The 13,159-nt window shown below is 29.6% G+C and overlaps 1 protein-coding gene across 1 annotated transcript; it reads right to left on the bottom strand.

Moving 5' to 3' along the window:
* Positions 1-1,841: 1,841 nt before the first annotated feature.
* LOC7487860 (high affinity nitrate transporter 2.7) lies at positions 1,842-6,065 on the bottom strand. The gene is made up of 2 exons (XM_002300004.4): positions 4,673-6,065; positions 1,842-2,308 (listed from the first exon to the last, which is right to left on the bottom strand). Exons 1-2 carry the CDS (start codon positions 5,809-5,811, stop codon positions 2,032-2,034), a joined length of 1,416 nt encoding a protein of 471 aa, XP_002300040.1. The 5' UTR covers positions 5,812-6,065; the 3' UTR covers positions 1,842-2,031.
* Positions 6,066-13,159: the final 7,094 nt, after the last annotated feature.

The following is a 13,159-nucleotide window of genomic DNA, read 5'->3' as shown; positions in this document are numbered from 1 at the left end:
AAACTTCAGTTTAGTCCCGAAATTATATACTATTTTTCAATTACATCCCGATATTATAAATTTTTATCATTAGATCCCATATATTTCCTGCATTTCTCACTAGTGTCCTTTTGTCACTTTCTATTCATAGTTTAACTCTTATATGTATATTTAAGTCCTAATAAAATGATCTCAATTTGAAAAAAAAAAAAAAAAAACATTAACATTCTCAGCCTACTGTGCTTATTTATGCACTCAAATGGATTAATTTAAAGAAGTCTTTGAGATGTTTGGTATCTAATTGATAAGTTTTATAGATTTGAGACTTATTTGAGAATGAGCATCTAAGCTTAGGACCAAATTAAGTTTCCCTCTTTATTTATTTATGTAATTAATTACAAAATTATTCAAGTATAAAGAAAATATAAATTAATCAAAGCCAAAACAGATTGCATTGGTATACCATGAGATATTGCATGATAATAAATTTAATTTAATTAACTCGGTTGTTAGGGCAATAATTTTTTCTTTTTTCTTTTGAGAGAAGCATAACAACCACCAATTCGGTTGAAAGGGCAATGATTATATTTGAAGACACCTTATTTTGATCCAAGCAGTCGTTTGTTTTCTTTTTCTTTTTTTCCTTCTGAATGAATGGCTTAAATGCAGTAGAATTTTTTAAGTGATTTTTTATTTAAAAATATATCAAAATAATATATTTTTTATTTTTAAAAAATTTATTTTTAACATAGCATATCAAAACAATAGAAAAACACCAAAAAATTTTAATTTAAAACTAAAATAATTTCAAAAAAATTCAAAAACACGATTAAATCACAATGCCGAAACAACGTTGCAGATATCGTTTGGTGAATAAAAAATGAAAATATTTGTTTTTGCGTTTCAAAAGCGCTTTAAAAAAATAATTTTTATTTTATTTTTTCTTTACTTCAAATTAATATTTTTTGGTGTTTTCAAATCATTTTGATTTGTTTCTGTTAAAAATAATTTTTTTAAAATAAAAAAATATTATTTTTATGCATCTCCGAGCAAAAAAAACACTTTGAAAAAGGAACCACTACCACACTCTCAAACATCCCTGAATTCATAATCAAAACGAAGAGGCCATTTTGGAGTTGTTCTAATTTTCAGATCTGTTTATTTTTGCGTTTCAAAAGCGCTCTTGAAAAAATTTTAAAATTTTTACTTTTTTATTTACTTCAAATTAATATTTTTTGGTATTTTTAGATCATTTTGATGTGTTAATGTTAAAAATAATTTTTAAAGAATAAATAAAAATATTATTTTGATGCATTTCCAAGCAAAAAACAACCACTACCTCACTCTCAAACATACCTTTTTAACTCACAAAGGCATCCATGTACAAAAGCATTTTCAATTGATATTAAAAACACCACGGATGAGCAAAAAAACCGAAAAACCGAGAAAACCAGAAAAAAATAACCGAAAAAATCGAAACCGTGAAAAGAAACCGATTAAACCAATTAAAATTTTGAAAAAACCGACTAGTTCGGTTTCGGTTTTATAAGCCTGAAACTGAAAAAACCGAACCGAACCCAAACCGAAAAAAACCGAGCCAAACAGGAAAAATCAAGCCAAATCGGAAAAAAACCAAGCCAAAACCGAGCCAAACCGGTTTGAACTGGATTTTATCCTAAAAACAAACCGAACCGAAACCGGTCGGTTTGAACCGGTTTCGGTTTTTTAAAAAAAATAAAAATTGGTTTGGTAATTTTTTTTTTATAAAAACCGAACCGAACCGAAAATAATCACCCCTAAAAAAACACACCACATTCCACTGCAATGTCCTTTTTTTTGAATGAGTATGTTGAGTCGAAGGATAAACTTTAATGAAACTTTTAGGAAGAGATCATCCTATACTTGTGACTCTCACAGGAGTCACTCTATTGATTCACAATATCAGATCTTATGTATATATATATATATATATATATTGTACAATACTTTAATCTTACCACAATGGACATACTTTTTACATGATGTTTCAGTTAACATGTATATATTCTCATTTTATAGACTCTCTTTTTTATCGGATCCCGAGTGAAGCAGATGGTAATCTTCTTCAGGGCTAGACGAGCTTGTGTTGCAGGAAGGACCGAAAAACATGCCACCCCATCGAGGGAAGTAGATGAGGGTGACTGGGAGCGTGCAGATGATCATCATGATGCCCATCAGAGAAATGCTTGTCTGCATTGAGAATCTGGAGCCCGAGAACAATAACATCTGCGTCACCACTGCTCCTACTGTCCCCCCGCTTCCTGTCATCCCTGCTATCACTCCCAGCGACCTGCAACAATACAAATTCGACGGATCACCATTTAAATATGACGCTAATGTGCCTTTTATATATATATATATATATATATATCAAACAAAAGTCAACACTTGATGCATTGAATTTAATTAATTATTTTGGATATTAAGCTCAAGGTTTAAACCCACAGGATCAAAAAAAGGGAACAAGCCTTAATTAATCAATTAATTATTTTTAAAATTTTAAAATAATATTATTTTAAATTGACTCAAATTAATTTAAGTTAATTCATCATGGGTATATAAAGTTGGGTACGGGGATATATTAAATAAAAAACAAAACTTTGCGTATATGTTTATTGAATTGCTATCTTTCAATGACTATGCATAAATTGTTTACTATATTATATATTGTTTCATCAATTAATTATTACTTTTTTTTTAAGAGAGATAACATTCAATTTGAAAAATAAATAAGCACCTAAAAATTCTAACAAAATCAGTATAAATTTGATTTTTTTTCTTGTGAATAAATTTATAGTTTAATGATATGGAATTATAGACTAGAAAAGTCCACTAATAATAATTTCTCTCTAAATACATGTGGCACTGTATATTTAAATCAGTTCCGTGTAGTAAATACATGTGTCATCAAGTTGGGTTAATTAATTATAAAGAGTATAGCTTAACTAATCAGATTCTTGATTTATTTTTTAGAGGTCATTATTTCGAGTCTCATAAATTTTAAAACCACTAAAAGTTTACATCCAAACTGACCTGAACACTCACGTTAATAAAAAAAATAAATTATGTTAATTTGTCTTCACATTTGAAATTAATTTCTTGTTGCCGATAAGTCCATCAATTATTTCTTTTATCTTATTTAAATTCTTCATAATCCTCGGATGTGGAACATGAGGCATCACATTTATATTATGCATAAGGAAATTTTAAAGATGATAGAAAAATAAAAAGAGACACAGATTTCAATATCAAATAATAATTAAAAAAATATTGAAAAAAAGGTTGGGTGTTTTAAGAATTAGACATTAAATGAAAATTAGAAAACCAAATTAATTTAAATGTATTGAGTAAAGTTAAGTTTCCCCCCTGTCCCTATAACGAGGGGGAAAATGGGAATTAGAAATTAAAAAAATTAATTAAATTTAGAAATATAATTAATTCTAGATAAATTAAATTAAAATTATCGGCTAAGGTATAAAACTATATTTCCTCTTATAATAAAATTAAAGATTAAATTAATAGTAAAAAAAGTACATTAAAATTAACGAGCAGCGTATACACCTTTTTTCGTTATAATTTTAATAGTCGACTTTGGGTTATTTCTTTGTATTAAATCTAATGAGTTTTGTTAAGTTAATTATTTTTCACAAAATAAACCCTGCCTTATTCTTTAGGGTTGTGGGCCTTAAGATTTATTAGAATTCACATATCTTATTATATTCAGGTTCATATGCTTTAAAGATTATTAGTTTTCACATGTCATTAATACAGATATTTTCACGTATTTAATTTAATAGTTAGATTAAGATTTTAATTACATGTATTTAATCCGGTGAGATTTATCATGTCTTAAACTTTCCTTATGCTGACGTACCATATTTAGACTTATCATATCTATATTTACAATATTTAATTAGACTTCTCATCATTTTATATATATGCTATTTAATTAGATTAAAAGTATTATATACGAATTAAAGTAAAATATGAATTTTAAATGATAAAATCACGTACTCGTTTGAATTTCAAGGCTATTATGTAAACAATGAGATCTTTATTATTATTATTATTTTTAGTTTAACGTGGGTGTCCGGGCCAGCTTGCGCACACCTCGACTAATCCCACAAGCCCTGAAGTTAACGACCATGTAAGCCTCCAGTGGTCATTATATGAGCAACCACAAGACTCGAATCTGAGACCACAGAGGGAGCAAACCTCTTGGTCCCAAGCTCTTACCACTAGGCCACCACCTAGATGGTTAAGATGTTTATTATTATATACACTAGAAGCTGTATTTTCTTTAATTTCTTATATAAATATATAATCTACCATAAAAACTAAAACGATGTATAGATTTTTATATGAGGATTACAATTCTTGATGTGACGAATAGTTTCCCAAGATAGTATTTTAGATGATGGGAGGATTAAGATATGAAGTGAATTTCGGTCTATTTTTTTATATTTTAAAAATATAAAAAAATTAATTTTTTAATGTATTTTCAGATATTTTGAGCATTTATATCAAAAAATAATTTTTAAAAAATAATAAAAAATATTATTTTAATAAATTTTTAAGTAAAATATATTTTAAAAATAACTGTATAAGTGTGTGTGGGACTAGTAATCTTAGAAGAGAAATAAATTATACGTACCTTTTGGAAACGAAAGGGACAACCCCGAACGTAAGCCCAGAAGCAGCTTGGACAAACACAGAGAAAATACAGAGGACAGCTATGGAACCCCACAGCGAGGTGACTCTTCCAAGCAGCACGCATAGCAAGCCAGCCACTGTCTGCACCAACCACAGGCCCCAAAGTCTTCCTCTCATCCCAAAACTCCTCCCCATCTTATCGGACAACGCCCCACCCATTGGCCTTGAGAACAAATTCGCCAGTCCAACACTCGCAGCGATCATCCCTGCAACCTGAAGATTCACTCCAAACCTATCGTAAAAGTAGTGTGCAATAATATTATCAGTTGTCAATTCTGAACCAAAGCAGTAGCCGTATGTTAAAGCTAGAATCCATCCCCTGTAATTTGTTAACCCGTTATAAAGCATTTCTGAGAAGTTATCTTTTGGCGTTTTGATTGCCTTCCTGAAATCTTTGTAGCTTCCTGAAGGAAGGTCTTGGCCATAAGCCAATACCATTATAGCTGTTACAGCTTGAAAGAGTCCAGGGATTAGAAATGAGACACGCCAAGCAGTGGATAAAGGTAGGTCCAGCAGGGAGATAAGGAGATAGTATATTTGTGGCATGACTAGTTGTGCCACGCCGGCTCCCATGTTAGCCCAACCAGCGGAGACTCCATTGGCAAGCCCAACAACACTTGGCGAGAACATGGAGGTCATCCAAAACTGGCTGGCTACGAAGTTGGCTAAAGAAAATCCTACTCCGAAGCGAATGAGAATAAAACAGGTAGGAGATGTGACTAAAGAAGCAGACATGATAATAGGGGCTGTGGCGAGAGAGAGCGTGGCGGAGGCAAGACGTGGTCCCATCAGGTCGCAGGCAGGTCCCATGGCAAGGCGTGAAAATATGGAACCGACAAAGGAGGCGATGCCAGCGTTGCCAATATCAGTTTCAGTGAGTTTGAGGTCATCACGGATGATGGGCAAAAGTGGAGGGATGGAGAAGGTGGAGAAGAAGCAAGAAAACAGAGAGAGCCATGCGAGGTGAAAGGCACGCATGTGGGGGGATGATATTTGGAGTGGACGGAATTCAGTAGCTTTATTGTCAGAATCCACCGGTAAAGAGAAGGGAGACTGTAGTTTCAGAGATTGAGGTTCCATATTGGAGATCGATCCCAATTGGCCAGGATACAGAATTTACATATACGAGGAGGAGGAATATCTAGTTAGCTTTAGAAATTAAAGTCATAACTTGGCAGCCCTTTTATTAATTGAAGGAGGTTTTCAATTTGCCAATTTTGCCAGCGAGAGGCCCTTCTTCAAGCGTTTCTCTTCTCCTAAACAGTAGTCTGTCTGACGTTAATTTTGTGCCCCTCGTGTTCTCTTAATTTTACTCAAAAGCTCTCTTGTTGCTTTCCTCTAGGATATTTTGTGCCTATTTTTTTAGAACAAAATGGTTGTGGTCTAAAGTAAATGGTAGGAGGAGTATCTAGTTCGGTAGATTCAGGCCTGTATATTTTTGTATTTAAAAAATATTTTTAAAAAAATTTAAAATTTAAAATTTTTTATTTTTTTTATTTAAAATTAATATTTTTTTAATGTTTTCAAATTATTTTAATGTGCTATGTAAAAAATAATTTTTAAAAAATAAAAAAATATTATTTTAATATATTTTTAAATTAAATACATTTTAAAAAATAATTATAATCACATACCCAAAAATATACCTTCGTGGTGAAAGCAAGAGTGGATGTGAATGTGTTTCGGTAGTGGTGACCTCACTTTTTTTTTCTTCTTTTTTTTTCCCTTCTAACCGGTTGACTGACATAACCTGTTAGCTCAATACTGCCATTTTGTTATACATATTAAAGTAGAAAATTACAGGGCATGGGTTTGTCTATAACTGTAGCTAGAGACTTGGTTTCCTGTGATTTTTTACAGTAAAATTATATATTTGCCCTTGAGTGGAGAAAAAAAAAGCTTTGAAGGTGAGGGTGTTTTGATCTTTTTTACTAATCCATTTGTCACTTAAAGATTGTTCGGTTGTGTCCAGGTCTTTTCTCAATAAAATTTAAAGTTGTTTATAAAAAACTTTTTTGACTTTTCATAAATATTTAAATAGTAAAAATAATTTTTTCTCATAAGATCAAAAATCTATTTGGCTATTGAACAAGCGTATTTTTTATTTTTTGTTTTTCATTATTCAAGTACAGTTAAAGTATGTTTTTAGCCTTGGAAAATACAAAAAATAAGGTTTGCATTTAAGGGTATTTTTATACTTTCATACTAGTTTTTAGGGTAATTATCAGGGTCGTGGAGGTGTTTTGGTATTATCACATTGTCTTTTTAATTTTTAAATAAAAAAGCTACTGAGCACACACCAGTAAGTGGGTGGCATCTGAACCATTCAGGCATCGCGTGATGCTTTCCAGTGCCCAAACTTGATCTTTTGTCATCTCTTTGGATACGTTATCGTGTCATCTTCCACGTGATATGACGCATGACAACGTATGGTGGTCGGATTGTCGTCGACAGTCATTTCTTTTTCTTCTTCTTTATTTTCTCTCTCCTGCCAGATAAAATGCACAATTATCCATTTTTTGTTTTTCAATATCAATCCCTATTCTTTTAATTTTTTATTTTGTTCTTATTTCTTTTATTGAGTTTCAATATGTTTTTTTTATTTGTTTTCTATGAAGTTATCACGGTCTCATGACCTGAGTTGCAGATTTTACATGTTAACTTGGGTTGACTTGGGTCGATCTAATATGTTATCGTCTCAATATATTTTAGTCAAACAATGTTTTTTTTTCCAGTTGTCCAAGTTGTTTTTGGATTTGTTAAGTTGATCAAGTCACATCGAATTAATTTCTACACAATTAAATTTTTTTAAAAAAAACATATTAATGATATCTAAATATTTTTTAAAAAAATCATCTAATCGGCTAAATGATTAGTTATCACTCTCGCAGGCAAGATAAAAGATCTTCGAAGGGAAGAAAAAGGACAGCACGCGGGGTAACCGGCTGCAACCGGTTTGCAATTAAAAAGGACATCGATTGTGAGTTGAATAAATGGCAGACATTACTTTAAGTCATTTTAGAAAAGTCCCGCTGGAACACCCACTGTCGGCTGTAATAACTTATATATATACAGTTGAAGTTATTAACCATATATAGTTTTCTTTAAGATAATTCAAATCATCTTTGATTTGTTTTCTCTAGAACTAGAACACCATAATTTCGACTGCTTTTGTGCTTTTATTATTTAACTCCTGACATATCATAATTTAGCATATTTTAGGAGTTAATTATTAACGTAGCCTCGTTCCTCTTTGGTTATCTCAATTTATGTGTTTAAATTAATTAATTCTCAATGTAAAAGAATTATCTCAATTCAATAGCTTAAACGGTTAGGTGAGGTCCCAAGATATAATTTATATTATTCTTCAACATTCCCCCTCAAGTGAAAACCCTTTGACCTTAAAACTTGCACAGACTCACATTACTTTGTGCTTAATTGTTATCAAATAAATAGGGATGATGAGATTCGAACTCGTGATCGTTTGGTCATCAAGACTCTGATATCATGTCAAAGAACCATCTCAATCCAATAATTTAAGCTGTTAGGTAAGGTTTCAGGATATGATTTATATTTATTCTATAATGTATCAATTATATATATAAAGGGAAAAAGAAAAAGAAATTTTCCTTCTGGTAAAGAGTTTCCCAATCAACAATGGGCAATCAAAACACTGGAGACAACAATGATAGAGAAGAAAGACTCGAGGAAATCACAGCCAGAATAATATCGTATGGATGAAAATAATTTGGCTTTTGCTGTGCCAGTAATAATGCTTGTACCTCATGGTTTAGGAATCTTGGCTGGTAGCGCATCATTGATGCTAACTATGTTTTTGCAATTTTCACGCCAAATACATTAAAAATATTTTAAAAAATATTTTTTATTTTAAAAAAATTATTTTTAAGATATGAAATCTTCTAAAGATATTAATTTAAAATAAAAAAAAATTAATTTTTTTTAAATATTTTTAAAACAAAAAAAAATGAACAGTCCTTTCTTTTCATCTCTCTCCAGGCAAAAGCAAAGTTAGAACCGTATGTTTTCCAGGTGTCGCGTCACATTCCCGTCTATGCTAGCCGTTAAATCCTTGTGGTGAAGGTCATATTTGGTCCAGGTGTTTTTGGCGATGATTGGATATATGTTGGGTCCTCGCAAGGCCAAAGCCACACGGTTTGAACCTCCTTAGGAGTGGAATTTCTTTATTCTACCTTTTCCCCCCCCGACACATGAATAGCCGTGTTTTATTTTTAGAACCTGCTTGCTCTTGCGAGGTGTTTTTAAATAAATTTTATTTTTATTTTTTTAAAATTTATTTTTTTTTTCAGATGATTTAATTTGATGTGTTATATTAAAAATAATTTTTTAAAATAAAAAATATTATTTTAATACATTTCCAAGCAAATAACACATTAAAAAACAATTGTTTTTTTCAAACTCGAACCATTTTTCTCCCTTGTCTTAAGTGGCCCTGTAAACATAAAGCAGATTTGTCAGAACAGAAATGATAGTCGAATTAATCGGAGAAGAAAGATCAAATAAAAAAATTGAAGCAGATGTGTTATGCAGGCAAAGGAAAATGCATGCACCAAAGCTCTGTTTGGATCAGATTTGTATGGGTTCCTTACAAGAGGATCATGCAACCTAGCACAACAGTTGCTAATTATGCAATGGACAAGTTTTCTGCCGGAGTTTTCCTTGTAAATTGATAAATCAAGATTTATGGAAGTGCTGCTGCTCCCAAGTCCCAACTCCAGCCTTGCCCTGCCCATTTTAATTATTATAAAATGACGTGTGTGTGTATATATACACGTCATTTTATAATAATTAAAATAATTTTTTTTTAAAGAAGAGAGGCATGTACTTCAATATAGCTAAAAGAAAACAATTAATAATATTATCACCATTATATCATAGTGTATTTTTTATTTCTTTTCTTTTTAGAAAGAAACTTATTGAAATTTAAATTCCATTCATATTCCAAGTACATGATATCAGGATTAAAAATCATTCTGGTTTTTTTATTATTTTTCTAATTTTTCCATTTTTCAGATCAAGCTTTTATTCCATTCCAAGTATTCAAATTCAATAAGGATTAAACTAAAATTAAGAAATTAGATAATAATAGTAATGATTTTTTTAGATGATGGTAATAATACACACGCACACATGCACGAGTGCACTCACATGTGGAGCGCATGTACAGCGGAGGGGGGTTAACTATTAACTAAGAGTGGAAACAACTTCTATAAATAGTGAAGGAGCTCCTTTTTTTTTTTTTAGATTGAATCTTTGTTAGTTTTTTTATTTATTTTATCCTTTATGTTTTATTAATTTTGAATTGATTTTTATAATTTGTTTGAGTTTACTTTCTATAAAATTATTATAATCTTAAATAAACATCTTAATATTTGATTGGTACTCAGTTTTACGAGTATAGTTTGTGATCCATGTTATGACTTTGGAGGGTTAAATCACGAAGCTCAGATCAATTTAATATGTCATCATCTTAATAATAAAAAATAATTGTCATCTAGAGTTTTTTTAAAAGCCAAACATGTTTTTTTATTAGTCGTCTAGGTAGCCCTTGAACTTATCAAGTAAATTGGATCACGTTGAGATAACTTCCATGTAGGTCAAATTTAAATCCATGTTAAGAAAAAAAATCAGGATGAGAGGTTTCAAGGTTTCCTCAATGATCCCCCCCCCCCCTTTATTTCCTTTTTCTTTTAATTCCATCTTTCATTTTTTTTCCTTTTGATTGAATTTTTTTGATTTTTTTTTTCAATTCTACCCTTCAATATTTGATTGATTTTGAATTAGTTTTTATTTTTTTTTATTTGCTGTCTATGAAATTATTTAGTCTCAAACAAACGTTTAAGTATTTGATTAGTGCTCAATTTGCAAGCGTCTTGTTTCGTTATCATAACATTAAGTAAAAAAAATAATTTCAAAAAGTTTTTAAATCCAATGAAGTCCATGATTCAAGTTACGGGTTTGGCGGGTTAAGCCGTGAAACTCGGGTCGATCCAATATGTCACCATCTCAATATTAAAAAAAAAATATCATCTTGAATTTTTTTTAAAGACAAACCATGCTTTTTTTACCAGTCATATATGTTGCTTTTAGACCTGTCAAGTCGACCGAGTCATGTCGATACAACTTTCACATGAATTAATTTTAAACCCGAGCTAGACAAGAAGTTGGATCGGGAGGTTTCAAAATTAACCCCTTAGGTCGGCCCCTTTTTTTTTTCTTAAATTCTATCTTCTAGTTTTTTTTTTCTTTCCGTTGAATCTTTTTTGGCTTTTTTTTTTCAATCTCGTCCTTAAATATTTGGGTTATTTTGAATTAATTTTCATAATTTGTTTTGATTTACTTTTAATGAGGCTATCGCAATTTCAAACAAACATCCTAGTATTTGATTGATAATCAATTTTGTGAGTGTTTATTTTTTATATCATATCATTAAGTAAAAATAGTTTAAAAAACACAAAAATGTTAAACCATTGGAGTCCATAATTAGAATGGCGGGTTAAGTTGAAAAGCTCGGCTCAATTCAATATGTTTCCATCTCAATATTAAAAAAATGATGTCATCTTAATTTTTTTTTTAAAATCAAACTTTGTTTTTTATCGGTCATTTAAGTTTTTTTTTTTTACTCATTAAATTGACTAGGTCATGTTAGGATAATTTTTATGCAGGTTAATTTTAAACTCGGGTCAGATAAAAAGTTAAGTCAAGAAATTTTGAAGTTGAGCCATTAAATGAAGTTTTGAACTTTTTTTTTTCTTGTTAAAAAGAAATTAATACGAACATGTCAGTAAACCGATCTTTACTCCTATAAATGAATATGTCGACACATCTTAATTAAGTTTATTTCCCACACCATAATTTTTTAGAGTAAATTAATCCCCTTTAGTTACACGGAACTTCAAAGTATCAAATGCTAAGAAAAAAAAAAACTATAAATTAACTAAGAAAAAAGAAGAAATCAAGTATTTATTTTACATAACCAATCAATTTTTTATTATTATAATTTTTACATTTTCTTATATAAAAAACGTTTTACAAAAGGATTGTAAAATCTATTTATTATTTTAATTATTTTCTATAATTTAATACAGTATTTTTTAATATTGAAATAGTGCTCAAATAATGAGAAATTAATGATTAAGATTATCTTTATTTACACCAGTGAAAAAAACCTAAAAGGTGATGTAGCTGACAGATTTATGGGAATTTGACATTATCATATGAGAATTTGATCTAGATAGACTATATGGATAATCTAGTAGATGTTTTTATGGACTATTAAGACAGATTTATGTCCAAGAAAATATCTGGGAATCGCTATGGATTCACACATTGTTTTTTTTTTCATATTTTTTTTAAATTCTATTATCAATTTTTTTTAATAATTTTATCCTTTCGTATTATGTTGATTATTGATTGAGCTTGATGATTTGTTTCGTTCTTTTTTATTTTGAGTTCTTGCGGGCTTGAAAAAAATCCAAACATCGAGTTGGTTCTTGATTTTGTTTTTTAAAAAAATTGGTTTAGTTGTTTGGGAAGAATTAAAAATGAGAGAGACAAAATTTAAAGTAAGGTGAATGACAACCTTTTATTTAAAAACAAAATTATATAATTTAGTCCAAGACTAGAGAAAGTCACTTGAAAATTGCTAACGTAAGATAAAGTTGTTGGCTGGTCACGTTACAACAACAAAACATATCAATCTTAGTGTTAATAAGCTCCATTCACAAAAAAGAATTCTATTGAGGTCTTTTTAAACTTTTTTCTTGCCTCAAAAAATATATCAATGTTGAGGATTTTTTTCTTGGTTTAATTTTGTGTTTTTTGATCGTTTTTTGGGCTTTGGTTGATAAATTAATTTTTTTTTTAATGTTTTAATGGTGTTTATTAGATGTTTTTGGATGAAAATTGGTTAAAAAGTGATTTTTAGATAAAAAAAACCTTCCCTTTTATGGTGGGCTGATTTTAGACAACAAACAACATATCATTGGTTTTTTTTTATAAAAAAAACATATTAAGTAATTTATTGAGTTTGAAAAAATAAGGCCCACTTGGAATTATTTTTTATGTCCTAGGTATATTGGGCCTTATAGGCTCGGGCGCTAGGCATTTGTGTTTTTTTCTCAATAATTTAGATGTGGTTTATTCAAAATTAAATAATTTAAAATATATTAATTATGTTTTTTAAATTCTTATATTAATTAAGAATGTATTTTAGATATTATTCTATTAAATTCTACTTTTTTATCAAATAAAAATTACACGAGTCTTTTTAAAATATTAGTAAGAGTTATTTTTATATAGTCCATATAATAATAAAAAAAATTATTTAACATGGTTGATGTATTGGAATGATATATTTTTTTATCGTATAATTAAATAAAAATAATTT

This window comes from Populus trichocarpa, chromosome 1 (genome assembly GCF_000002775.5).
Source record: "Populus trichocarpa isolate Nisqually-1 chromosome 1, P.trichocarpa_v4.1, whole genome shotgun sequence".
NCBI classification, from domain to species: Eukaryota; Viridiplantae; Streptophyta; class Magnoliopsida; order Malpighiales; family Salicaceae; genus Populus; species Populus trichocarpa.
The sequence above is the reverse complement of the archived record's forward strand: the minus strand, read 5'-3'. Positions and strand labels throughout refer to the sequence as shown.

Excerpts from the sequence above, each read along its gene's own strand:
- LOC7487860 (XM_002300004.4), bottom strand. The coding sequence starts at position 5,811 with ATGGAACCTCAATCTCTGAAACTACAGTCTCCCTTCTCTTTACCGGTG. Across the intron at positions 2,309-4,672 it reads GTCCCTTTCGTTTCCAAAAG|GTCGCTGGGAGTGATAGCAG; the intron begins GTACGTATAATT and ends GTATTGTTGCAG.